This window comes from Perognathus longimembris, chromosome 3, assembly GCF_023159225.1.
Source record: "Perognathus longimembris pacificus isolate PPM17 chromosome 3, ASM2315922v1, whole genome shotgun sequence".
Taxonomy (NCBI): domain Eukaryota; kingdom Metazoa; phylum Chordata; class Mammalia; order Rodentia; family Heteromyidae; genus Perognathus; species Perognathus longimembris.
In genome coordinates, this window is record NC_063163.1 from 116619861 (window position 1) to 116646204 (window position 26344).

Genomic DNA, 26344 nt, shown 5'->3' on the forward strand with positions numbered 1-26344 from the left:
TGGGGTCTCCCGGCCAGAGGCCAAGGACCCCGGGCGGGCGGGCTAGAGAGAAACCACACGAGAACCCCTGCATGCCAATGCCCCCGCTCACCACAGGCCTGAGTTTGGGGGACCCCTCCCCGCCCCCCACCTCACTGGGCAACCCGCCACTTGGCTCTCTGTGGCCTGCGAAGTCCCCACCCCGTCCAGGGCCGTGTCCTCGGGGTGCTGGTAGGCCCTTTCTGCGGTCTGTTCTAGAGCCTCCTGGGGCTCCTGGGCTCCTCTGTGCGCAGCAACCGTACCCCCATTCCGGGCGTTTGCCTCTCCCAGCCTCAGCGACCCCATCCACACGGGGACGTCGCGGCCACGCTAACGGGTTCTGGCGAGAATCCGTGGCGATTAAAAGGAAGCACCCGGCCTATCGCCGGGCACCCAGAGGACGCTGGAGAGCGGGGGCAGGTGACCCCCTCTGCCTTTCCTCTGCCGCCTCTCAGCGGCGGCCCTGCCTCGGTAGAATAACTAAGCCCGGCCTCGCCATCTACCAGGGCCTGAGCCCCAAGCCGGAGGCCGTTGCCCCCTCCCTCCCTCCCCCCTCCCTCCCTCCCTCCCTCCCTCCCTCCCTCCCTCCCTCCCTCCCTCCCGGCTGCGGCTTCCCCAGCATTCGTGTCTGTCTTTGCACACTTCCTCCCACCGGTTACTGAGAGGGGCATCCATTCTTCTTATAATCCATCCTGTTTATTTATGAATAAATATTAGACATGTTTTATATATATATATTATATGTTTGCCTTTGAGAAAGGGTCTAGTTATCACAGGCTAGTCTTGAACTCACAATCCTCTTGCCTTAGTATCCCTAGAGCTGGGCTTACAGGTGTGCACCCCTATGCCTGGCTGATTTTTACCTAGTTTGAAGCTGTGCATACATACGGATGTAGAATTATTTGCTCAGCAAGCAGAGGATTATGATTTCTTTGCACGCGCGCGCCGCGCGCACAGAACTGGGATTTTGAACTCAGGGCTTTGTACTTGCTAGGCAGGGACGTTACCACCGAGCTATGCCTGCAGCCTTATATTGGATAGTAACATTCCACTTTTAGACAGTTTGCATGGTATGCTTATTTTTCTACCCTCTCTCAATCTTGTCAGGCATAATTATCCTAAAGGTGCTCTCTCTCTCTCTCTCTCTCTAGCATAATGCACCTATGGTGGACTCACCGCCTAGAGGATTAGAATTTCTTACACTTGGGGCTTGATATCGTTGATGGGCTTTTCACTTTTTCAGGAACTTGATCCCGTGCCCTGTTCTCTTTCTGCTCTTTGGGACGCCCCCTCCCGGTGCCCTCCGCGTCTCCACGCTGGGATTTGTTGATTTGATCACTTGCGAGCATCACTTGCGAGCATGACAGAAATGCAGCCCACGCAACCGCAGTCTGAATTTTAACACCACTCTCAAGTGATTTGCGAACACATTAAAGCTTAATGATCTCTTCTCTATGTCTCTTACCTGCTCCTTTTTATTTTCTGTTCATCGTTTTGTGCTTCATTTGGATATTTTCTCCTGACTTATCTTCCACATCACAATTACCTCCTCAGTTACATCTAATGTCTAATTTTTTTTTAATTTTTTTTTTTTTTGGCCAGTCCTGGGCCTTGGACTCAGGGCCTGAGCACTGTCCCTGGCTTCTCTTTGCTCAAGGCTAGCACTCTGCCACGTGAGCCGCAGCGCCACTTCTGGCTGTTTCTATGTATGTGGTGCTGGGGAATCGAACTCAGTCAGGGCTTCATGTATGTGAGGCGAGCACTCTTGCCACTAGGCCATATCCCAGCCCGTCAAGCTGTTCTTGAACTCATGATCCTCTTGTCTCAGCTTCCCGAGTGCTGGGATTATAAATGTGTAGCACTGTGCGTGGCCCATCCACTGAATTCTTAATTTAGACTATTAGTTTTTATTTTTTTTTATATTTTCCCATGCGATGGCTTCTCTGAACTTTTCAATCTTGTCAAGCATAATTATTGTAAAGGGCATGCTTTATCTTTTTAAATGGGGAACTCTTGTGGGCCCGTTCTCTTGCATTTTCCTTTTTCCCCTGGATGGCTTTTGCTCCTGTCTCCATTTTTCGTGTGCTAGACACAGCGTTTGCCAAATTGCTTATAGAATAATCCGAGGCTTCGGATGACATCATCTTCCTAAAGATGAAATTCCTCTGTGCGCGTGACGGGCCGCGGCCGCCCGGGCGGTGGGCAGCGCGCTCCGGGCCTGCGGTGAGCCGGGGCTGGGCCGTGGACTCGGCTCCACTCTTCTTCTCTCTTGTAGGGAAAGGGCTGCAACGTCGCTTGTGGCCCCTGCCCCGAGGGCGCTTTCCGCCGGTCACGCCGCCCACCCCCGGCGGGGCCCTGACCTCCACTTGGCAACTCGGGACCACGGAGCCTCTCAGCCACCCTGGGGAGCCTCCCGCCCTGGGGAGAGGCCGCCCCTCAGCTCGGCTGGCCTCCGGGGCCTCGACTCCTCCTCGACCCGCCTCCAGTGACTCACGCCCCTAGTGGGGCTTCCATCGAATGCCTTCCTCCTCAACCGCCTCCTGCCTGAACACGATCTTAAGTAAGTCTTCCTAAATGTAAGTCCAATCAGATGAGTCTAGGCAAGCCTACTTATCAATTAATTCCCTTTTTTGTTTAAGGTAGTATACCACGTAGCCCAGTCTGGCCTGGGATTGTAGCTATGCGTCACCACACCTGACGGGAGACCTCCCAAGGGGTCTCCATTGCAGCTCCGCTTTCTACCGGGAGGCCACGTTGTTGTTCCGTTGGGTTTCACAGGGGATGTGAGAAGTGGGCAAAAGGTTTTTTTTTTTTTTTGCCAGTCCTGGGGCTTGAACTCAGGCCTGAGCACTGTCCCTGGCTTCTTCTTGCTCAAGGCTAGCACTCTACCACTTGAGCCACTGCGCCACTTCTGGCTTTTTCTGTTTATGTGGTGCTGGGGAATGGAACCCAGGGCTTCATGTATACGAGGCGAGCCCTTTACCACTAGGCCATATTCCCCAGCCCGGGCAAAAGGTTTTGTAGCTCAAGAACGGAGTCCAACCAAACCAGCTAAGTATGGGCTAAGACATCTTCCCTCAGTAAATGAACGTGAACTTCCATGTTGGCACTTTATCTTTTTTTGTTTGTTTGTTTCAAAGTTTCCCGAGGTCCCTCACTCTGGAGAGATGCACAACTGTGACCGTGGGAATCAGGGGAGTGGGGTGGAGAGGGACCACAGGCCTGCGCGCTTCCCGTACCGCTGGATGCTGACCGCCATGACTCCAGCCACCAGCGGCAGAGCCCGAGCCCCAACAGAGCCAACTGTCCACCTGCTGCCATTCCTCCCGTTTTGCAAATGGAACCTCTCTTTTTGCTCTGGTTCCGGAGCTCTTCCCCAGCCCCCTACTCCCACCCCACCTTCAGACCCAAGGTGAGATTCCCCTGTCTCTGTCCACCTGCACTGGAGGACGGGTGTAAGTTGGTCACAGGTCCGTTTTGACCATCATCATTGTGTCCTCCTGAGTCCGTGTCCTTGTGATGCTTGGCTAGCACAAGGGAGCCAGGAGAAGGACGTGTGAACCTGTCCATGACGGGGAAGGCTTCCTTCCACTCCCCAGAAAGGCATGCTGACAGGAAGAGACCGCCGGCCCCGTCCCTTCTCTCTGAACTCTGCCTTAGCCTGTGGGAGGCTGGGAGTGGCCGCCATCTTGAAACTGCCGCCATGTTGAGGAAGGCAGAAAGATGGAGCCGCTGGCTGAGCCCATCCCGGAGCTGCCTGTCTTAGGGCTTCGTGTTCCCTGGGACACGAAATGCTTCCATCTTCTTTGCAGTTAGGCTTTCTGTGACATCTTAGAAAGAACTTTCCAGGCAGGTGGCTTCTTCCGGTTTCACGAGGCAGCGCTGTCTCCATTTTATCCTGGGAAAACTGGGGTGTGGGGGTGGAGTGACTGGCCGGGCAACGACGGGGCTGCACAAGTTCTTCTGTGGAATGAGCCGGAGCTCCCTGTACACCGGGGCTCCTGGCTCCGGGTGGAGGGGCGAGAGCTGCTTGGTAGGGTGGGATGAAATCCATAGACCCCCGGGCCTCCCTCTGGGCTTCCCGGTCAGTTAAACCAGTGGCCTTGGCCCAAGTCGGAGGCAAGAAGCCCGAGGACCGCGGGAGTTCATTCCTAGAGGCCAGGGAGGTGCCTGTGTTGTGCGGCCCCCAGACTCGGGGGGGACCATCTCGGCTTAGCGTCTCAGGCAGAGCAGGTGGCTCTGCCTGGGGTTGCCCTAGAAAGCCTGGATGGGGGATTAATGACAGGAAAAGTAGGGCAGGCAGGTTGGTAAACACTGGAGAGCTCAGGGTTTAAGGGGTGGGGGTAAACGGGGGGGCAGATTAGCGCAGGCTGGGAGGCGGTCTAGTCACCGAACGCGGGGTGCACGTGCGTTTTTATCCCCATCAGCAACTCCCAGACCAGTTGCTCTTTTTCAATGCCCCCGATCCTTCCAGCACTTTCTGCCGACTTGTGTGGGTAGAGCACAGACTGGAAGTTTCCATAGTCCTTGAAGAAACTGAGGCTCAGAGAGAAGCCATAATGCTCACGATGGCCACCCTTTCAACACGCACCTAGATCCTTCTTCCAATTCTGCTCCCCTCCCCCCCCCCACCACTGAGGAAGGGCTTGGGTGCACAGCTTCAGGGGGAGCAAATCCCCTTCCCCTTCTTGCTGGTTGAAGGTGTGGCCGCCCTCGTGGGCAAGGGCCGGGGGAGGGGCCTGGTCGGCGGATGACTGTCTCGTCTGTGTATTTCTTTTATTTTTGGTTGGTCATGGGGCTTGAACCCTGGGCCCGGGCACTGCCCCCGAGCTCTGCAGCTCGAGGCTAGCGCTTTACCACTCGAGCCACAGCGCCCCTTCCCCCGGGTGAGTGTTTTAAGGATGGACGGCGGTGGATGTTGGTGGTTTATGCATTGTCCCAGAGCACCGGGCCACGTCTCGTGGCCAGCCATGACCTCTGAAGGGGGACCCCAGTCCCCGGGAGCCATCCTAGGGGGGCTCCCAGGGACGGGGGGGGAGGGGAGGGCACTCACCGTCCTCCTTGGTCTGGATGTAGAGCACGCTGCTGCGCACGCCGTCGCCGGCCTGCGTGTAGGCCAGCACCTGGACGCTGTAGTTGGTGAACTTCTCCATGCCCCGCAGCTCCACCCGCTCCCGCGTGGTGGTGATGTTCTGCATCTCACCCCACTCTGCAGGGAGGAGAGGCCGCTGTGGGGGGCGGGGGGGGCGGCTCGGCCGGGCCACGGTCCCCCCCGCCCCCCCCGCCCCGCCCCTCCGCCAGCCTGAGCTCCGTGACTGGACGCCACCTCCGGACCGCCTCTGACCCCCCCAAAGGCTGGCGATGGAACTGGGCCCTCTCGACCGGCCGCTCCCCCTTCTTCTTCTGCCTGGCCCTTTGCAGGGTCTGGGCTGTCCAGCCGCCCAGGCTACGCCTTGCTGCCTGCGGTTCTCCAGTGGGGTGTCGGGGGGTGGGGGGGGGGGCTGGCTTCCTGTCTCCCTTCTTGCAGGCAGTGCTGGCTTCCTACAGGTGCCGGTCCCGCTGCCCGCCCTGCGTGCCGGCCCTGGCGACTCTCTCTCTGTGGCTTTATTTGGCCGTGCCAGCCGCTCCCGGCTCTGGGGGCTTCGCCTGAGAGTCTCCCCACGCGCGCGTGCTAAATGAGAACAGTACCCGTGCCCCAAACGACTCCCGTGCGGAGTGACCTTCACTCTCCGTGTGGTCTCCACCCCCCCCCCCCGCCCCGCGTGGCCTCCACGGGTGTGAACCGGGAGCCGCTCAGTTCTAACCAGGCCCCCGGGACACTCACCCCCATCCACGTAGAGCGACCAGAAGATGACCCGATAGCCTTTGAGGACGCCGTTGAGGGTGCTCCGGGGAGGCTCCGACCAGGAGATGACGGCCACGTCGGAGGTGATGGACAGGGCCCGGACGTTCTCAGGGGGCTGGCTGGGCACTGCATGGTGGGGGGGGGAGGGGGAGAGCCAAGCATCCTCTGGTTAGCGGGGGACGGGAGCACAGCCAGGCAGACACGTCGAAGGACCTCGTGACTCAGCGGCCCACGCCACGTCTCCAGGCAGCAGGTTTCCGGCTCTTTTCTGGAAGGAGGTAAACTCTGGCACAGGCCTGGGGCTATCTCGTCGCTGCCCCGGCCCAGGCCTGGAAGACCAAGCCGGCCCCATTGTCCACTGACCCCGGCTCTCCGCCCCAAGTCTGACCCCAGGGACGCCTGGATCCTCGTGCTAAGCACACGGAGATGATCTCGATGAACCCTGACGCGGAGGGGGAAGGTCCCCGAGCCCGCTGGCATTTCTAGGACTCCTAGAACTTCATTGTCCCGTCTCTGCACACGGCTGTCACTAATGCCGGGCGGGAGAGCTGCTCCGTGAGGGCCCGCCTGCCCTCCACCCTCTCTCTTCCAGAGAGTTCTGTTCAACTTAAGGCCCTGTCCCCGGCTGGCCAGGGGGCAGATGGCCTTCCCGGTCACAGGAGCACCCGGCCCCCGGGACCTCCGTTGAGAAGGAGGCCTGGGGCGGGGCCCTTCTTGCTGGCTTCCACGAAGCCAGGGACAGAAGGACAGGAGGCGTCTGCTTCGCCGCGGTTGGGAGAAAAGAGGCAGAGGCTTGGAGGGAAGGTAATTAGATCCGGTTGCCCCACAAGAGGCAAGTCTAATTTTTATGAGCATTTAAATGATAATACATCATCCTAACGATCCTCTTTGAGAAGGATTATTGTTTCATATTACTTAGGTGTAAAAATATAAGCACCATGTAATTAGGGACCCAGTGTAATAAACTAATACAGATCGCCCGTTCGAACAAAATGAAGGTAATATAATTATGGAAAAGACACTCTTGCTAAGGCAGGGGCCCTTGAATACCCCAGGAGGAGCGCTAATATTGCCAGGAAACGATCAGGACCTGACAGGCTAACGAGGGCCTTAATTAAGTATGAAAAACTGCTGAGCAAATGCTGTTGGGGAACTTTCTTCCCCCTTTTCTCCTTTGTTTGCAAAAGGCCTGCACGGTGCCCGCGGCATGGCATCCCCCCCCGCCCCCCCCCCCCCCCCCGTCAGAAATCCTGGGGCCACACTGGCTCCAGGCAGAGGCCGAGCCCCAGCCGCCCGCCGGGGCTTAGGGTGAGGCTGGTGGGGGGGGGGCCGGGCTGGGCGGGAGCAGCGCCATCTTGCTCCCACGCACAGCGGATGGAGCAGAAAGCGCCTGGCAGCCATCCCAGGGCAGGCCCAGGTTTCGATCAGGGCTCTGTGATTCACTAGGCAAGTGACTCCGGGCCCGTCTTTTCACCTCCGAGAGCCTTGGCTACCCCTCGTGGACACCCTCACGGCCGCGATTCTCCCAGCTTGCTTGTTTGTTCGTTTATTTACGGCGTCACTCTCGGGGCTTGAACTCAAGGCCTGCGCACCGTCTCTTAGCTTTTCTGCTCAAGGCGAGTACTCTGTCGCTTACGCCACAGCTCCACTCGTGGCTTTCTTTCTTTCTTTCTTTCTATTTTTGCTGGTTCATTGAAGATAGGAATCTCATGGACTTTTTCTAGCCGGGGGCTGGCTTGGAACTGCGATCTTTAGATCTCAGCCTCCTGAGCAGCTGGGGTGGCAGGCGGGAGGCCACCCCGGCCTGGCCAGAGTCTGTGGTTCTCAAAGGTGCAGCGGCTTCCTGGGAACGCACGCGGGGAGGAACGGACATGCCTGGCCCGATGGGCACGGCACGGGCTGGGCCCATCCATCCGGGCCTAGCGGAGAGGTGGAACACGGGGACCGCTGTTGGGACTACAGTCAGCACTTCCGGTGGAGGGGTGCCGGCTACCGTGTGGGCCCCCCACTTCCCCGGGGCGCGCGGCACCTCTCTGCTGTGTGCGTGCCTTTCCTCTCGCCTCTCCCCCTTGGCCGCAGCTGGCCAGCGTTCTGGGAGCACTGAGCCCGCCCAGCCCCGAGGCCCTGCTTAATCCGCGAGGCAGGATGGAGTTGGGACACGGGGACTTCCGGAGACTTTCTGGATGACTGCAAGCGGCAGCCCGAGTTCGAGAGTGGGGTGCGGGCTTGACTAAGGGGCGGCGTCTCTAGAGAGGAGGAGGAAGGCCAAGGCTGCGGCTCAAGCCCGGGAACGGCCTCTGCCGCGCTGGGCATGACTGAGCACGCTCCCACCGCGGCCGGAGCCGCTCACTCTCAGACGCTGGTTTCCAGCTGGGGCATCGGGAACAAAGCTCTGAAGGATGTTTTGCTTCTTTATTCTGCTCTTTCGGGGTGTGTGTGTGGGGGGGGGGAGCTGTGGCCAGTGTGGCCTCATCTCTGGGGGCACGAAGGCCATGTCTCCTGTCCTGATCTCGTGTAGTAGGCTTGGGGAGCAGCTGGGTTTTCTTCTGGGGGTGTGTGTGTGGGGGGGGGGCAGCAGGTGCGTTCCTGCTTCCTCCCAGCCCGCCCCCTCCCCAGAGAAGCCCGGGCCCCTTCGTTCACTCAGCCCGGCTGTGAAATCCTCTTTTGTCATCCCAGAACTAAGTGTTAAAATTAGGGCTCTTGATCCCCTGCCCCACGGGTGTTGGGGCTTAATTCTATAGTCTCAGGTCTCTAAAACAGATTGGGGTGTGTATGTGGGGGGGGGTAGAGCGGACTTAGAGATAGGAGGATAGCTTGGCTCCCACTCATTCCCCAAGAAGCTATGCAGGGAGAGAAACGGGGCACAGGAGGCAGAGGGAAGAGCTTGGTCAGAGAGATGGCGCAGGCTCTGAGGGCAAGGATGGGGTACAGGGATGCAGAGGCAGAACCCCAGAAACTGAGGACAGGCTGGGGGTGCTGAATGGACCAAGCCTGCCCTGAGGGTCAGGGGAGGGTGCTGTCCACAGGCCCAGGGCACGCGCCAGGCCGGGAGGAGCCCGGGAGTGAGTGGGAAGCCCATCCCCCCCCATGGCCCGCCCCAGCTCTGCCTGGCCTGGCCCCCCCCTGCCCATCTCCCCCCCCCCCCCCGCTGGCTCTCACCGTCCTCCAGGGTGGTGGCATTGATCTCGCTGGATGAGGGCCCTGTGCCAGCCCGGTTGAAGGCCTGGACCACCACCCCGTACTGGGCGAACTTCTTGAGGTTGTCCAGCGTGTAGACCTCGCTGTCGCCCGTGGCCTTCATCTCCACGATGCTGTACTGCCCGTTGCTGCCGGGGCTGTTCTCCCGGTAGCCGATCTGGTAACCCCGGATGACTCCGTTCTGCAGCTCCTTCTTGGGGGCCTGCGGGTGGCGGGGGGGGTGGGGGACACAGGGATGTTCTGAGATGACGTCCAGGAAACCGAGGTCGGCCACACCCCACCTCCGTGCCCGGTGCTCCAATGACTCTGGTCTCACGTGGCAGGGGCTCCGTGGCCATCACGACCCACCACCTCCTTTCTCCCTGGTACCCCAAGCTGCAGCCCCCCCCCCCAGCCTCTTTTCTGTATCTCCCAGGCTCGCTCCCACTCTGACGTTCCTTCCTGTCATAGCTGAAGGGGGAGCTTAGCTCCGGGGACCAAGAACAGATCAAAGCAATGGGGCATGTCCATGCTGAGGAATATTAGTCACTCAGGAAAGGGATGAAACGGTGAACTGGCTCGTGGGGACGGTTGCGCGTCACTGCGACTGCTCTGCTTACTTCCGTTTAACACTACCGGTGTTTGCGCTCAGGGACTCATGCTTGGTAGAAAATAACTCTACCACTTGAGCCATGCCCCCATTCCTGCTTGCTTTTGAGCTCCCTGTTCAGATGGGGTCTCCTACCTTCCCTTTGCCAGGCTGGTCTGGGACCTTCATTCTCCCAACCCATCCCTCATAGGCAGCTGACAGCGCGGAGCCAACACAGCCGGCTTGCTTATCTAGAAGACGGTGCTAACTCTTCGCTTGTTTGTTTTTGCCCAGGGCTGGGCTTGAACTTCCGCCCCCCTATTTCCTATCCTGCACAGCTGGGATTATAAATCACCATGCCTGGGCCCTCCAGTGCCTCTGGAGATGGGAAGGGATTGGTGGGAAGGAAGGGCGACACCAGCGGGCTGGATACACAGAGGACAGTGCACCCGTCTCAACGTGACGTGGGGAAATGCAAGTGCACCGCAGGCTTGAGTTGTCGCACGAATCCAGCCCCCCACCATCCACACACACACACACACACACATGTCCTGAGAGAAAACGGCAGCGCGATTGCTCACGGAGGCGTGACCGCCACCACGACGTAGCTTCCCATGTCTAGACAAACATGTTCAGACACGTGAACACTTCCTACCCGCCCTACAAATAGAGAATGGCTCCTTTAACCACTGGACCTGTGCGTCTGGAAATTGAGACAGAACAGCCACCCCGCCTCCCCCTGGCTACAAAACCAGCTAGAATGGGATTGTAAAGACAATGAAGTTAATTTAAAAGCCCACTTTCTATTGTACTAAAAAAAAAAAAAAGTGAGCTCAAAAACAATTAAGTTAGTAAAACGGCCCCACTGTTTTTTTTCCCCCCTTTAATTCAATGAACGTTTTAAATGAGCTGCAGTTTGAAGCTCGCTGTTAACTCAATAAAATGAAGTTTTTAATTTAACATAATAGTTTTGAACCCACTAAATAGGTGTGTGTGCAGTGTGTTTAATTGCGTTGGCTCTTGGTTATTGCTTGACTAATGTGCCTCTCTGCACGTGGGCAGTCCAGCGCGCTGGCTGGAAGTGAGGGACTTCTTCTGCATTGGGCCTTTTGTCTTCTCACGCCTGCCTCCACGCTCCGGCACACTCAAGTATCTATTAGGGACACAAACACACCTTCCAAACGCAGTGCCAGCAGCCACGCCTATAACCCTAGCTGCCCAGGAGGCCGAGAGCTGAGGATCACAGTTCGAAGCCAGTTTGTGAGACTCTTCTCTCCTAGTGACCACCGGAAAGCCAGAAGTGGAGGTGTGGCTCAAGGGGTAGAGCACCAGCAGGAAAGCCAAGCAAAAGCACGAGGCCTCAAGTTCAAGCCTCAGTATTAGCGCATGCATCCACGTGCACGCGCATACACATAGACACCCCATTTTTTCAGAGCCTGATCTCCTGTAATACATGCTGCATGTCCACATAGCCACGCAGATAGGCATTTGTTTATAATGTCTCAAACACCATTTTATGGTATCAGCACACACCAACCCAGGCCTAGGAGAGGATCCCCGCCCCCCCCTCCCCCCCCCCGCCCGGCCCCACTCACTGTTATACACACACACACACACACATACACATATACATATATGTATGTATGTACATGGTCATATATATACATGTTCACATATTTAAATCGTGACAGGTCTTCCCTCCCTCTTCTCTCTCTCTCCATCCCTCTCTCTTTCTTTCATCTTCTTCTCTTTCTCCTCCCCAATCTTTCCCCCCCCAACACATACATTCAGTCTTTTAAATCAATCTTAACAATATTTCTCTGAAGCATTAAGAAATCAATACGACGGATTGCAAATTTATGTCATAAAGCAGGCGGTATCCATCTTGCGGAGTCTTAAAACGAAGTGACTTATCTTTCAAGTGAATCTTTATTTTTCATTAATCTGTTTCTCAGTGTTAAAAAAAAAAATTCCCTGGAGAAGTCAGTCCCAAAATTTATTGACCAGCTGGTTCATTCTGAAGTTCTAACTTTCTAATCAATTTTCTTTTTCATTATAAGACTTTGGAGAAATAAATTTGACTCTAAATTTGTATCGACCTCTGGGTCAGAGCTTTGTGGCAAATGTCTCTGTTTGATGCGGTTACTGGCTCCCTGTTCCCCCAACCCTGCCCACCTCTCCACCACCAAACCCTCTCAGCCTAAGGCCTAGGAAATGGGAATGTTATAGAGGGCTAAAAAGACCCAGCTGTCCAGGCCTTCACTCCACCTGGTCATTTCTCTAGGGATGGAAGGAAGCAGGCTCTGACTCTGACTCTGTGTGTGTGTGTGTGTGTGTGTGTGTGTGTGTGTGTGTGTGTGTGTGCCTGAGCACATAGCCATAGTCAACTTCACCTTGAAGAGTCTAGAAGGAAGGCTAATGCCCTTTGGCTTTTCCACTGAGGAGTTTGTCTTGACAATGACCCTGGATGGTTTGCTCCTTGTGAAGACAAGGCCCACAGTGGAGATAACCTTGCTCCAGGGAGAACAAGCCATGAGCCCTAAGAGCTGGATGCCCGTGACTCACACCTGGAGTCCTAGCTGCTCAGGAGGCTGAGATCTGAGGATCAGAAGCCAGCCCAAGCAGAAAAGTCTGTGAGACACTCATCTCCAACAAACGACTCAAAAAAGTCAGAAGTGGTGCTGTGGCTCAAGTGGTAGAGTGCCTACCCTTGAGCAGAGAAAGCTCAGGGACAGCACCCAGGCCCCGAGTTCGGTCTGGGAAGTGGGTTGTGGTGGAGACAGAACTGGGACTCTGGGCTGTGTAGGTTTAAATCCCACGCCTGTCTCGACCTTAACAACAGTAGACAAGTCACCTTGTGTCCGCACCCACGGCCTTCTCTGGCTACCCCCGAGGAGCAGAAGAGCAGACAAGTCCACTGGAAGCCAGAGGAGGGCATGGCTGTACCCATTCATCTCCATTTGAGGGGGGAGCACACATAACAGGGTCAGGACAGCCTAGGAAGGCAGCTCTAGGTGCTCCTCTTCTCTTTGTCCCTGTAGAAGCCTCTGCCTACAGGGATTACTTGAGTGACAGATACATCAGCCAATCCTGAGATCACACAGCTCTCAGCCCTTGGGAATGAGAGCGGCGGCACGCACAGACTACTCTCTCTTTTCTCTGTAGCTCCCACCATCCCCGAGTGGATGGGTATTGAATACGTCTACGTATTAGAAAAAGAAAGTCCTGATTCCATCTGGATCATCGTAGAGTCGAATCCAAGCCCCACCCCGTACAGCACCTGGTTTAAGGATGGGCCAGGGTGGCGGGAAGGTCCCTGCCCCTCTCAGCACGGCCAGCTCCTCCCACCCCAGGCTCAGCCCTCCGCCAGGCAGCAGGTGCGGGGGTGGGGGGAGAGCGAGCTGGGGGGGGGATCTGCCCTTTGGCCTCCTTTTCCTTCCACACCTCACACCTCACTGTGTTTCGTGGCACGCAGGCCTGCGTGCTATAGGAAGCTATAGACCTCTGAGCCCGTCAGGACTTCAACCCCGGAGGGCTGACGGACGGGGCAAGATGGCATCTCGCTTACCTTCCAGGTCACCTGGATGCTCTGGGAGGTGACTGGCTGCAGGGTGACATCCATGGGGGGCCCGTCGGGAGCTGGGGGGACGAAAGAAGCAGGGGTGAGTCAGGTACGGGCAGAGGACGGCGTGCCCATCCCCACGAGCGGCTGGGCCCGCAGAGGAGCTCGCGGAGGACAGGGGAGAGCCAGGGTGGGTTCGAGGCCCCAGCCGGCTCCGCAGCCATCCGCACGGGGGGGGGGGGGGGGCTCTAGTTCTTAACGTGCTGCTTGTTCAAAAATATCGCAATATGTGTTGCTACCAATTCTGGCACGGCTTTGTTTCACGATGCCAAATAAGAGAAAAGCAAGAGGAAAAACCTGTCTTTGAATTTTTAAAATTCAAAACCTGGGATCGTTGGGCACCGTGGGGCTGACGCCCGTCATCCTAGCTGCTCAGGAGGCTGAGATCTGAGGATCCCGGTTCAAAGCCAGCCCCGGGCGTGAAAAGTCCATGAGACTCTTACCTCCAATGAACCAGCAAGAAGCTGGGAAAGTAGAACCGTGGCTCACATGGCAGAGTGCCAGCCTTGAGTGAAAAACCTGAGGGAGGGTGCCTGGGCCCTAAGTTCAAACCCCAGGTGTGGCACCAACAAAGCCAAACAAAACGAAAGCATCTGTGATAGAGGCCAGAGAGAGAGCGAGAGAGCGAGAGAGAGCAAGAGAGCGAGAGAGAGCGCGCGCGCGAGAGAGCTCTACCTGGAAAAGCATTGAAAAAGAATAAAGTAACCAAAAAACCAATCCTCTGCCCCACCCCACCCCAAACCCAAGCAGCTTCCAACCGGCCAGACTGACAAACAATCTGTGAGATTGCTCAGAAATCCTCTCTTCTCGTCACCCCAAGTCCACTGCGGATGCACAGGGCTGGGGGGGGGGCAGGGGGCCGCTGGGTCCGGGGGGGGGCTCCCCCAGGGCCAGGCACTCACCGGCTTCTTCCGTGCTGATGGTGAGCTCCTTGCTGGACTCGCTGCGGCCGATCTTGTTGAAGGAGTACATGCGGATGCTGTACACAGAGGCCGGGTGCAGGTCCACGATATTGGCCTGGTTGATGGTGGGGGAGATGTTGCGTGTGGACTGCTTGAAGTCCCAGGAATCTGGAGAGAAGATCCCCCGCCCCCGTTTCATTGGCCCGAGAGCGGAACTTGAACTCGGCATCCGATGCTTTCGCGTATGGGCCGGTGCTCTACTCCCCGAGCCACGGCTCCAACGCCACATTCCCCATTTCAGAACACCAGCCAACGCGTTCCAGGATCTCTCTCTCCCCGGCCTCTAGCGCGAACAGATCCCAATTTCCACGTGGATGCCCGAGGTGGCAGGGTCCGCCTCACCCAGCCCGCAAAGACCCAGCCCTGGGCGCGAGCAGTCGCTCAGGACTGGCCGGGCTTAGCCACGGGGTTGGCCGGGGCCTCTCCCTGCCCCTCTGGGCACCGCGCTCCACTGTGAGAAACGCCATCCCGGTGGGGACAGAGCCAGCCTCTCTCCGCATCTCTCTCCTGCATGGCCCGGGCAGGGGCGGACACGGGGCCCCGGGTGCCCAGCCTCAGCCCCCCCCCCTTTCCCCACACACCAGCAGGAAAAGGAACACGTCTTGGAGACTTTCAGATCAGGAACCCAGGAAAGAATGAACGTGTTCGGCGTGCCTCCGAGGGGACGGGCAGTCCATTCCGGGGCTCGTGTTCAACCAAATGTAGAACATGGAAAAATGCTAGATAAATGCCACTCGGGGATCCTGGGATTACAAACACTCGCAGCATCTCCGGGGAGCCAGGCATTCTTTCAATACAATGAACCTCGGGCGCCCAGGGGCGGGGCTCGGGAGCGCGTGGGAAGCGGGGGGGGCGGGGGGGAGGGGGGCGGGGGGGGGGGAGGGACAGTGCCGCATGAGCCAGGACCTCCTAGCGCAGAACCATGAGGCAGGTGGCTCTTTTCCTTTTTCTTTTAACACTTCAAGTTGCTAGCGGTGCTTATAAACCTTCCCTGGGTATGGATGGGCGTCACTAGTCAATCTCATTTTTTATGCCTTTTATCCAATAAAAGAGTGTCCTGAAGAATATCCTCTAGTTTAATTCCTCAGGCAGGGAAGAAAGCCGAGCAACTCAAGGCCAGTCTGGAAGAAGATGTGTCTTCTTAAAGCTAATGCCTGATAAGATTTAAAAAAAAAAAAATCCCATTTCCCCAAGTTCGGGTGATCTCTCTGTGTGTGTGTGTGTGTGTGTGTGTGTGTGTGTGTGTGTGTGTGTGTGTGTGCCAGTCCTGGGGCTTCAATTCAGGAACTAAGCGCTGTCCCTTAGCTTGTTTGCTCAAGGCTAGTGCTCTACCACTTGAGCCACAAGATGCACTTCTGGCTGCTTGGCGACCCATTGGAGATCAGAGTCGCAGGCTGGCTTCGAACTGTGATCCTCGGGTCTCAGCCTCTTGACTTACTAGGACTGGAGGCACGGGCCACCGGCTCCTCGCTTCTCTGAGGCTTCGGTGCTTTTGAAAGCTCCCCTCTCCCCTGAGCGTCTGTGAAGAACGCCTGCCCAGCTCCCGCTCCCGGCAGGAGTTCCGCGTTCAAATCCCTAGCGTGGGAGCCAAAGGGACAAGATGGCGGGCCGCTGGGGCCCAGAAACGCACGATTTTCTTCTTGTCTATCCACACTCCCTCAGCCACCCAGAGAGGCGCTCTGCGATTGCCAGGGAAAACCCGAAATGGTCAGTACACAGGCGGTGGGCATCCCTCGGCTGTGGACATGCCTTTGGTGTGGGGTGGGACGGGCTAGCAATGCGGAGCAGGTGCTCGCTGCCCTCCGTGGCATCCCGGAAGCCGGTGCCAGCTCACAAATCACATCTGATTGGCCTGCGTGTATGGGAGAGGGGGAGAGAGACAGGGGGCGGAGCACGTTCATTTTTGATGAGCACAGGCAGAGGGAGGAGCCTCCTGGGATGTCTGAAATCAAAGGGGCCAAGGAGTGGAGGCGCTGACATTTACCAGGCACCGGTGAGGCCAGGTATCCTGATGGATGATTTAAATATTCACCATTTACCGCTCACGCTTCCTTACGACCCATTTCACAGGGGGTTCAATGCCTGCCCTTCTCCTGGTCTCTTAAAATACTTTTTTTTCCCTCTTGGCTCCTTAAGGCAATGCTCTGAGCTGGGTGCCGGTGGCTCATGCCTGTTGTCCTAGCTATTCCGGAGGCTGAGACTTGAGGATGGAGATCGGAAGCCAGGCCAGGCAGGAAAGAGACTCTCACCTTCGATTAACCACCAGAAAGCGACACGTGGAGCTGTACGGCTCCCACGACAGAGCTCCAGCCTCGAGGGGAAAAAGCTAAGGGACAGCACCCAGTCCCTGAGTTCAAGCCCCAGTATCAGCACATCCGTGTGTGCGTATGCATGCGTGAGCCCGTGTGTGTGCACGCGTGCGCGTGTGCGCACATACACACACACACACACAGAGCACATTCCTCTACATGTGGTCATCAAGAAATCCCCTTTGCCTGCCCTCCCTTGCCTTGCTCAGCTGCCGATCACAGAACAGAGCGGGAAGGGCATCCCGGGCCGCAGCTCCTTCCTTTCTGCTTCTGCCGGAAGTTCGCAAGTGGGTTTGGGTTCCTAACCATTTTGTTCCTGTTCACTGCCCCCTCCCTCCCCCTGCCTTGGAGGCCCGCATCCCCCCCCCCCCCTCCAGGCAAGTAGCTGGCCCACCGGACACCCGTCTGGGCTTTGAGGGCTGTCCTCAGGGAAGCCATCCCCGCGCCGTGCTTGGAGAACAGGAATGATGTTGGTATAAAACAGCTCTCCCCCGCCCCCCAACCCTCTGACACTAATGCACCAGAGACAAATCTGGAGGGCTTTTGCCGGTTCCCCAAACTTGATCATTGCCATCTCCTGACCCAGAACAGCTACACTCGGGAGCGCCGTGTCCTTCCCTTCCCTTCCCAGCTCCCAGCGCGCCGAGCCGGCTTTGGTGAATATTGTCTCTTTTAATATTCCCTTTCATAGGAGCCTGGCTTGCTCAGATTAACATATTTCATTAAGGGCTCTCTCTCCCTTTCTTCATCAAAGGGCTTATGATGCAGAATATTCTTCTTAAAACACTAAGGAAGCGGCTGGGGAGATGTCCGCTCCCCGCCCCCCCCCCCGCCCCCCGCGAGCTGCGGCTGCTTGCTGAGATGGCCCGCCGGCCGGGGAGGGTGCGTTTTTTTTAAGGAGCTGCGTTCACAGTAGCAGTGCGGGCCCCCGAGGAAAGCCACATCTGGAACACGAGCTCCGGTGCTCGGGAAACAGACCCGTGGTGCGGCTCTGATTTCCTCTGAGACCCCCGTGGTGCAGGGAAGAGGGTCTCCAGGTCACAACAACAGCCCACGGCACCCACATCCCAGCTGACACAGAACGGCAGGCCCCACTGCACCCCCCACCCCTCCCCCAGGCAAGGAGCTGGCCCGCCGGACACCCGTCTGGGCTTTGAGGGCTGTCCTCAGGGAGGCCGTCCCCGCGCCGCGCTTGGAGAACAGAGGCACAACGCGGCGTGTGCATTTTTTAAGAAAATGTGCGCAGCGTCATCTGATAGATTTGTGTGGACGGCGCCATTTATCATTCAGCATTCGTGTATTATTACTCCGCAGCCTGGGGCCGGGAGGGAGAAGACGGCGTGAGGGGGAGGGCTTAGAAAGGGCAGACTTGCTCATTTCCCCTCGGAAGATTCCAGAGAGGCTGGCAGAGGCCCAGGCGGGGTGGAGGACGGGGTGGGGGGGGTGATGGTTGGGGACCCCGAGCGCGGGCGTGGCCAGGGGCAGGAGGCCCAGGGGAGGGGATTGCGGGCACAGGACAGGCACCCGTGGAACGTTCCGGGGTGTGAGGCTCAGAGGCAGGCATTACTGCGTACACCCCCCCCCCCCATCCACGAGAATGAAGTGTCTCGGTGTCCATTTTATACATGAAGAGACGCCAGCGGTGTAAAGGACCGGCTGAAGGCCTCAGAGTTCTGGCACCTGCGTGGCTCCAATGTCTGGCGTGGGGAACGAGCCTCAGCCGCCGTTGCGTGGGTTCCGGATGGACTTAGACGCGGCCCCAGGCCTGCCCGCACCCCTTCTCCCTTTGGGTCACCCCTCTGTTCCCTCGGATGCCCTCCCCCCTTCTCACTTCACACAGGAGGGGCGCGTTACACTCCACGGCGCGGTGTCAGGGTTCTGGGCGTGGGAGCGTGTGCGTGCGTGCACGTGCGTGTGCCCCGCGCGTTCTTTTCAACGGCACTGCGCACGCCCGGGGCAGCGTCCTGTCTTCTGCCCGTGTCCTTTCCTTTCCCGGCCGCGTGGCTGCCGCAATGCTGCGGAAATCACGCGGCGTGGTGGGCGGGGGGGGCTGACGGACAGGCCCACTCGCGCCAGCCTGCCGGGCTCCGGGGCTCTGGATGGCCGCGGGAGGCGTCGTGTGGCTTGTTCCTCTTTTATTTGGGGGGGGGGGGGTGGGAGAGGGACTGGAGCCTGCACTTGCGCAGTTGGCTTGTTCAGCTGATCCTCGACCGCTTGGCCCACACCTTCACACCTGCTTTTTGCTGGTTATATATTTGGGATGTTCTCTTTTCTGCCGGGGTGGTTTGGGATGTGAGCCGCGGGTACCCAGTGGGGCCTAACGTTTCTTGGCGGGGGCTCCGCCTTTCCGAATCCTCCCAGCCCCGCGAGGCCCGCACCCCGTCCTCGCTTGGCACCCGGGGAGGCCGTGCCAGGCTCGGAGCCCCCGGCCGGTCTGCGGCTCTCGGGGACACGTACTCGGGAGTGCCAGTGACGTCAGGGGCCTGTCGGGGTGGGTGGCTCTGGAGCAGTCCCGCCACCCCCCCCCCCGCCCCTTCAGCGCCCTCAGTACCACTGACCGGGCACCCCACGCGGCTGGCCCGGTGCAGGATGCCGGACTTCCACCAGGGAAGAGGATACGGCCATTCAAGGGGTGGGTGGGGGGACAGCCAGCCACGGGCTACGTGCTGTCCTGAGCGGGAGAGGAAGGATCTACAAAGAGTCAGGAGGAAACACAAGGCGAGCGCTCTACCACCGGAGCCACAGCTCCACTCCTGGCTTTCTGGCGGTTGGTTGGAGGTAAGAGTCTCACAGACTCTCCTGACCAGGCTGGCTTGGAACCGCGATCCTCAGGCCTCGGCCTCCTGACTAACTGGGACGCTAGGCCCGAGTCATCCACACCCAGCTCCTATGCTTCATTTTCAAGGTATTCTCCAGAAGCCAACGCAGGCGCCCACACGCTGTGCAATTCCAAAGGTACACAAGGATCCCGGTTCTCTGCTCACGCGTGCCTCCAGGCCCTGCGCGGCCGTCCTGTTCCTCTGCCCACCCCTTTCATCCTACGCTCTCCTGCCCCACGTGGTGGGACTCAGCGTGCTCCACAGCGCCCCACAGTGGCGGGGCAGCGGCATCGTCTAACAGCAGGGCTTTGGGGGGGATGGGGTGTGTGTCTAAGCCCGAGCTTTCTCAGGACTCCCATGCCCAGAGACTGGTTCTTGGGAAAGCCAGCTCACTGACCACCGACCTGTCATCTCCCCAGTCAAGGAGCGTGACAGAGGACCCCGAAAACCCCCAACGTCCCCATAGAGACGCCCCCCCCACCCCCCGCCTGCCCGGGACTCCTTTTCTTCTCACGAGACACCTTGAGAGCCTAGGAAATCCTGGACCGAAGGGCTGACAGCCTTCTCCCCCAGCGGAACCTCCTGAGCTCAGCCCGCTGTCTTTCTAGCCTGGCTGCAGCCTCTCTTTGGAAGCCACAGGTCCTTGTGCCCTGCAGGACATTCTCGTGCCTGCCTTCGGCGGGCGTGGCTTAGGGCTGCCCCACCAGAGTGGCACGGGCCGGGTTCAGGGCACCGGGGGCCGCCGCAGGCCAAGCCCGCCCCACCCCAACTCTGCACCTACCTGATTTGTTCTTGTACTCGATGTCGAAGCCTGTGATGATGCTGTTCCCGTCGAATCTCTGGGTCCAGCGCAGGTTCATGCTCCGGGCCTTCACCTCCCGGATCTCCAGCTCCGGAGGGTCAGGGGGCTCTGCAGCACGCCGGGGGAGGGACAGAGGCGAGGTTAGCGGCGGGGCCGTGGCCTCTCCCTTGCCCCTGGGAGTTGACGCGGCCTGTAGTCAGGAGCCGGAGCCGGGTGGGTCTGGTGGCCTGCTTCCCCTTGGGCGGCTTCCCTGGTGACCTTTCCTTTCCCTTCTACACCTCCAGGGGCAGGGGAGGGGGCAGGACCCCGAGCCCACCCACTCCCGGACGTGCGGGGTCTGCAGCTCTTCCTGACGCCTGCTCGTCTGAAGCCTGGCTGCAAGGGTCTTTAGCTCCGATTTGGAGCAGGAGATGGTGGGAGGAGGCTCTCCTGTCATTTCCCACTGGGGTGAGCTGCTCTTAGGGGGGACCCGGATGTGGGCAGCGGTCAGGTGGGGGCGGGGCAGCCTCACCTTGCACAGTGAGCTGGATCAAGCCCCGGTCTTCCCCGTACGAGTTGATGGCGTGGCAGCTGAAGAACACAGAGTCCCCGCGGTCAGCTGGCTTGAGCTGGGCGGTGGCCAGCGGGGCAGGAGAGGGAGGAAATGGGGAGAGTCTTTTAGAGCTGGTCAGCCGAAGGGGGGGGCATTTCCGGGGGGATCAAGCAAAGCCATCTCTTCCTGGAGGGGACCCATACGGGGCTTCGTCAAGGGCTTCTCCTAGAGGGACCCGAGGGTGGGAGGGGGGAGCTGTCCCTGTAGAGAGGGAGGGGTTGAGGGGTGCAGGAGGGCAGGAGGGAGGTGACTGGGGTCTCGGGAGGGCTCCAGAAAGGAAGGAGAGGTCGGGGAGTCCGTCGATGGACCACGGTGGCCGTCAGAAAGGAGCTAAGGTGACATTCACTCTCCTGCTGGAGAGAGATGGATGGGAAAGGGGCGGGACTTTTGGGGGTGGGGAAGGGGCTCCCGGTCTTCCCACGTTTGACCTGCCCCGGAATGCCAGTGTAAGGTGGCTGGCTCCCCCGTCCCCGACAGTTCAGGGTCCCCGGGGGCCGGGCCCTCACCTTCAGCGTGGAGACCACCTCGTCGCCATTGTCCTTGGTGGCGATGGCGTACCGCATGACCCTGTCGGGGTCGATGACCGTGTCACCCTTCTCCCAGCGGATGATGATGGGCCGCTCCCCCCGGGCGGTGCAGTTCAGCTCCTTGGCGTGGCCCTTGATGGCGATGGTGGTGTTGGGGTGGGAGGTGATCATGGCTGGTACTGGAGAGGGGGGAGGAGGGGCCCGTGAGGGTCTCAGGAGAGGGGGGAGGGGGGGAGGGGCCGTGAGGGTCTCAGGAGGGGGGGAGGGGTCCGTGAGGGTCTCAGGAGAGGGGGGAGGGGTCCGTGAGGGTCTCAGGAGGGGGGGAGGGGTCTGTGAGGGTCTCAGGAGAGGGGGGAGGGGTACGGATACAGAACCCCCACACACAGAGCACATCAAACCTCGGAGAGGGTCTGATAAGGGTGGGTGAGAGCCAGGAACGGGGGACCTGTCTGTCTGTCCTGCTCCACTTCTGCATCCAGTCTCTCCGCTCCCCACCCCATCATCAGTCTTTGTTTGGGCCCTTTGTATCACGAGGCATCGGATTTCCTTCCTTCCTTCCTTCCTCCCTCCCTCCCTCCCTCCCTTCCTTCCTCTTTTCTCTATTTCTTTCTGTAACAGTACTGGGACTTGAACTCAAGGCCTGAGTGCTCCCTCTTAGCTTTTGTTCACTCAAAGCTGGCACTCTACTACTGGAGCCACAGCTCTACTTCTGGCTTTTGGGAGGTTAATTGGGGGTAAGAGACGCACAGACGTTCCTGTCCAGGCCTGGCTTTGAACTGTAATCCTTAGACCTCATCCTCTGAAGGACCTAGGATTACAAGTGTAAACCACTAACACCCAGTCAGATTATTTATTTTTAAACACTGACAATATATATAAAGTTACAAAGGAAACGGATACTGTTAAGACATGTTTATGCCAAGCATTAAGCACATAAAAAAAGCAAACTGGATAGGGATATATATATATTTTTTATCACATATCAATACGTGTTCCATTACTCGTTATGAAATAAGATCTAGCAGAGCCTTGTAATTACTGTCTTCCGTTACCAGGCTTTTGTGCCAGTGATGCTCTACCTAGGATATTTTGAGCTATCTGCAGCCGGTGTGCTATGACACGAACTATCTGGGGCTTTTCTATTGGTGACAGTCACTCACACAGACTCTTCCTGCTGTGGTGTGTGGCTTCCATTCACAGGGGGGTGGGGTGGGGAGGGAACACTGCGTTTCAGTTAGAGCTTAGTGAGACGTGATTCGTGCAAGTTCAAGGGCCCTGCTGAATAGGATCTGCAGAATTCTGGGGTGGCCTCTGGACCCGGGTTCAGAGTCTGCCCAGAAGCTAGAACCTCAGCTTGCTGGGAAGCCTGGTTTATCTGTGTCCTAGTCTTACCGAAAAAATAACCACAGGCAGCCCTACTGGGTGTCATGGCGACCCAGGGTCCCCTTTACTCTGACCACGACCCCAGGAAATCACCAAGAGACAGCCAAGGAGACCCCCTCCCACTATCCATCGCTCTCCTCCGGACCCGGCCACCCCCATCATCAGGAAAGGCAAGGGGCCTAAGCCAGGTGGAGGACTGGCCTTGACGGGGTCACACGGGTGTCCAGTGACCTTGTCCCTGGAGGGACCGCCCAAGGGGCCAGTGATGCAGGGCTTTGATTGGCTGCAAGGACCACGCCCCTCCTAGGGGCGGAGCCCTCTTCATCCTGGGTCTGTAGAGCCCAGCAGCTCTTCAAGGCCCTAACCCCGGCTCCCTGGAGCCACAGAGCCAGAGGGGTTCTGCCTTCTCTCTCCTCCACACAGGGTCCCCGCCCCTCCCCCCGCACCCAAGCCCACCCCCTCCAGAGGCGCAGGAAACCCTTTCTCCTCCTCCCTTCCAGTGACTTTGGGCTCCCCTCTCCTCTCGCCTTAAAGGTCTTGCGCAGACTGCGCGCTGGCCGCTCGGAAATGGTTAGACGAGAGCGTCATGGGCTCTCCTCCCTGGCTGTCTTCAGACTGTGGCCCTCAGATCTCAGCCTCCCGAGTCGTTAGGACTACAGGTGCGAGCCAACGCTCGGCAGGGTCATCTGGCTTTTTTTGGGGGTGGGGGTGGGGGGTGGGAGGAAGGAAGCTGAGCTGTGGATGTGCAGTGGGGGTGAGGGGAGACGCCAGCCAGTGCGTGAGTGGCACACGTGTGTGTGTGTGTGTGTGTGTGTGAAGGCAGCTCGTACCAGGGGTTTGGTGCTGGGCTGGCCCTGGCCCCAGGGCCTTGCACAACTCCTCAGCACCCGGCTCATCAAATAATGAAGCAGATAAATTTTATAATGCACGGCATTACACCGGGATATACAATAAAACGCGAAAAACAAATAACGAGGTGCAAGCCGTAATGAAGAAAAAGCCCGCAGTCAGAGACATCGGCGTATGAATTATTGACTAAGGTTTTACACTCTCAAGGATGTGTGCAGGGATATTTTTTTTTTCCCCCCATCAAAGATTTGCATAATTCACTCGTGGAGACCTGGCTGGAATATAGAGTAGGATTTCCACATCAACCAGTCGAGTCTTGCATGGCGGCCGCCTTTGGGCTGGGCGGGGCTGCTCTTGGTACAAGGAGTGACCAGGCCACTGTCTCAGGGCCCTGGGTGGGCAGGAGGGATTCTGACCGTGTGTGTGTGTGTGTGTGTGTGTGTGTGTGTGTGTGTCTGAGGGTTGGCCTCATGGATCAGAGCCCGAGGAATGGAGGTAAAGCACACGAGGCTTTCTCTGGTGCTTTCCAATCACAGTTGTTCAGGGACAGCAGCGTCCTCAGAGCCCCTGGGGCTGGCTCCCGGGGCCCCCCCGCCGGGGTTGTGCAACCAGTGCTGACAGAGCCACAGCTGGGGCTGGCTCCCGGGGCCACCTGGGGGCGGGGGGAGCAGGGGGCCTGAAGGCTGGCGGGGGTGGGGGGGTGGGGTGAGGACTGGGGGGGGTTCTGCTACCAGGTATTTGGCCTTTATCAGATTGACTTCCTGCCCCCCACCCCACCCCCCTGCCATGACACAGCTGCGGAGAGAATAAAATGAACACCTGTATTAAAACAACAACAACAACAACACGTAAAAAGAGTGTGAGGTACCTCGTTCGCATTTTTACACCGATCGCCCGCCGGCGTGTCAGACCTACTGAGTTGACTGTGTGACTTCGTCCTACAAGGAGCCTTCCTTTTACAAATGGAGAAACCGAGGCTTCGAAGGGAAGTGAGCGCCTTGCCCGTGGCGCCCCGCAGGTGAGCAGTAGTCGTCTACCCCGGGAGACGGCGGGCCGGGCGCGGGGGCGCGCGCCTGCGGTCCCAGCTACTTGGGAAGCTGGGAGGGGAGCATCCGTAGAGGCCGGCCTGGGGGACGTCGTTTGAGACGAAATCTCAAACCGACACAAGAAAGAGAAGATGCGGGGGGCTACTCTGCCGCTGGGGGGTGGTGGTGGTGGTGGTGGTGGGGTGTCGGGACCGCAGGGGGAGGCCTGCCCCCCCCCCCCAGTTCTGCCTGACTGAACGTTGGGCTTTGGCCAGCGAGGGGAGCAGACATCACTGACACCACTGCAGGCCAGGGCCGGGAAGGCAAGAGCCGTGGGGGGCAGGGCCGGAGGGGCGCAAAGGACCAAGGGCAGAACTCCCATCCGGCTAAGGAGGAACTTTCTAGCACCTTCCCTGGGTGCGGCGGCCTGTCTGTGTCCACCATGCTTGGGATGGAAGTAACCGGAGCTTACCTGTGCGACCCCATTCATCTTCCAGGCCTCTGGCCGCCACCCGACCACGAGCAGCCTTCGCATCCCCGTTTTGGTTTTCTCCTTTTCCTCCTTCCCTTCCTCCTGTCTCCCCCGCCCCCCCCCCTTCCTTTCTGCAGGTCTGAGGTGTGAACTCAGCTCTCCCGTGCTAGGTAGGCTTGCCACTGCCCCAGCCCCCCCTCCAGCTCTTTCCGGCTTCCGTTAGACCTTTGCCCAAGCCGGGCTGTACTGTTCTTTCTCCCCCTGGTTACACTTCCCTCAGACCTGAGGGGGAGGGGGAGGGGGGCAGGAAGGAGCCCCTGGCCGTCCAGGTAGCATGGGGTGCTGGTCTGAGCAGGGGCAGCTCTGGCCCAGCACCTCAAGGAACAGCCTCAAGGGCACTGAGGAAGGATGGCGAATCCCGAGGCCTGCCCCAGGCCCGGGCCCGGGGGGGGGGGCGGGGGTGCCTCGAGGGGCGGACGCAGGGCTGGCCACAGGCTCTCCCATCAGGCTTCTGGCTCCTGCTCCCCTGGGGCCATCTTGGCAGGCCTGGCGAGCGGCACCCACCCCATGCTCCGGGGGCCGGAGGGGGGCACAGGCCAAGGGGAGAGGAAATCAATTTCAGAAACAAGACAGTTGTTCCTGTCGGGGAAATTACTGGCCGGCCGTCTCCTGTCACCCCTCGGCCCTGCCCGGACCGGCTGCTATTTACATTTTAATTTGATGTGAGAGGCTGATAGATTCTTGAAACACCAGGAGACATGAGACAGCTCTGTGCCCCCCCCCCCCCCGCCCCGCACACACACTCAGTGACCTGGGAGGCGGGGAGCTCGCGGGTCCCCAGACACTGCCCAGCACCTGCTTGGCCTCTCCCGTGTTCCTCAGTTTCCCTCTTCCTCTGGGGCCGCCTTCCTTTGCAAAGCGCCGACGATGAATCCTTTGCAGGGAAGCCTGGTTCTTGCTAAGGAGGCGGCCTTGGGCCTCTGCGCCCCGCCATCACCCAGGAGGAAACGGGGGAGCGCCGAGAGGTTAAGTGGTTTGTCTGACCTCACACAGTGGATGAGCGGCGGCGCGCGGCCTTCCCGCCCCCCCCAACCCCCCCCCCCGGCCCCTGACAGTTCACAGCGCCCTCTCCTCCTTCAGTGTTGGCCTAGCCTGCTCCTGCCGCCGTCCGGTCCGGGTGACTTTCCCTCTCCGCTCCGTGCAGGGTCTAGGAGGAGGCGGGAAAGTGGAGTAGGGCTGGGTGGGTGGGGCTGAGATGCCAGCCTGGCCTGGGAGCAGAAGAGGAGGCAAAGAGCCAGGTCTCCTCCCCTCCCCCTCCCCCTCCCCCTCCCCCTTGGTGATCAGCTCTCCTCC

The 26344-nt window shown here is 58.8% G+C and overlaps 1 protein-coding gene across 1 annotated transcript in view; it reads right to left on the reverse strand.

Annotated features, from left to right (window-relative positions):
- The window catches only part of Dscaml1 (DS cell adhesion molecule like 1), a 219192-nt gene that overhangs the window by 15122 nt on the left and 177726 nt on the right, over nt 1-26344 (reverse strand). The window contains 8 exon segments of the mRNA XM_048343911.1: nt 5072-5227; nt 5843-5989; nt 9023-9263; nt 13198-13268; nt 14154-14321; nt 20123-20251; nt 20655-20751; nt 21242-21441. Coding sequence (XP_048199868.1) covers nt 5072-5227; nt 5843-5989; nt 9023-9263; nt 13198-13268; nt 14154-14321; nt 20123-20251; nt 20655-20751; nt 21242-21441 — 1209 coding nt within the window.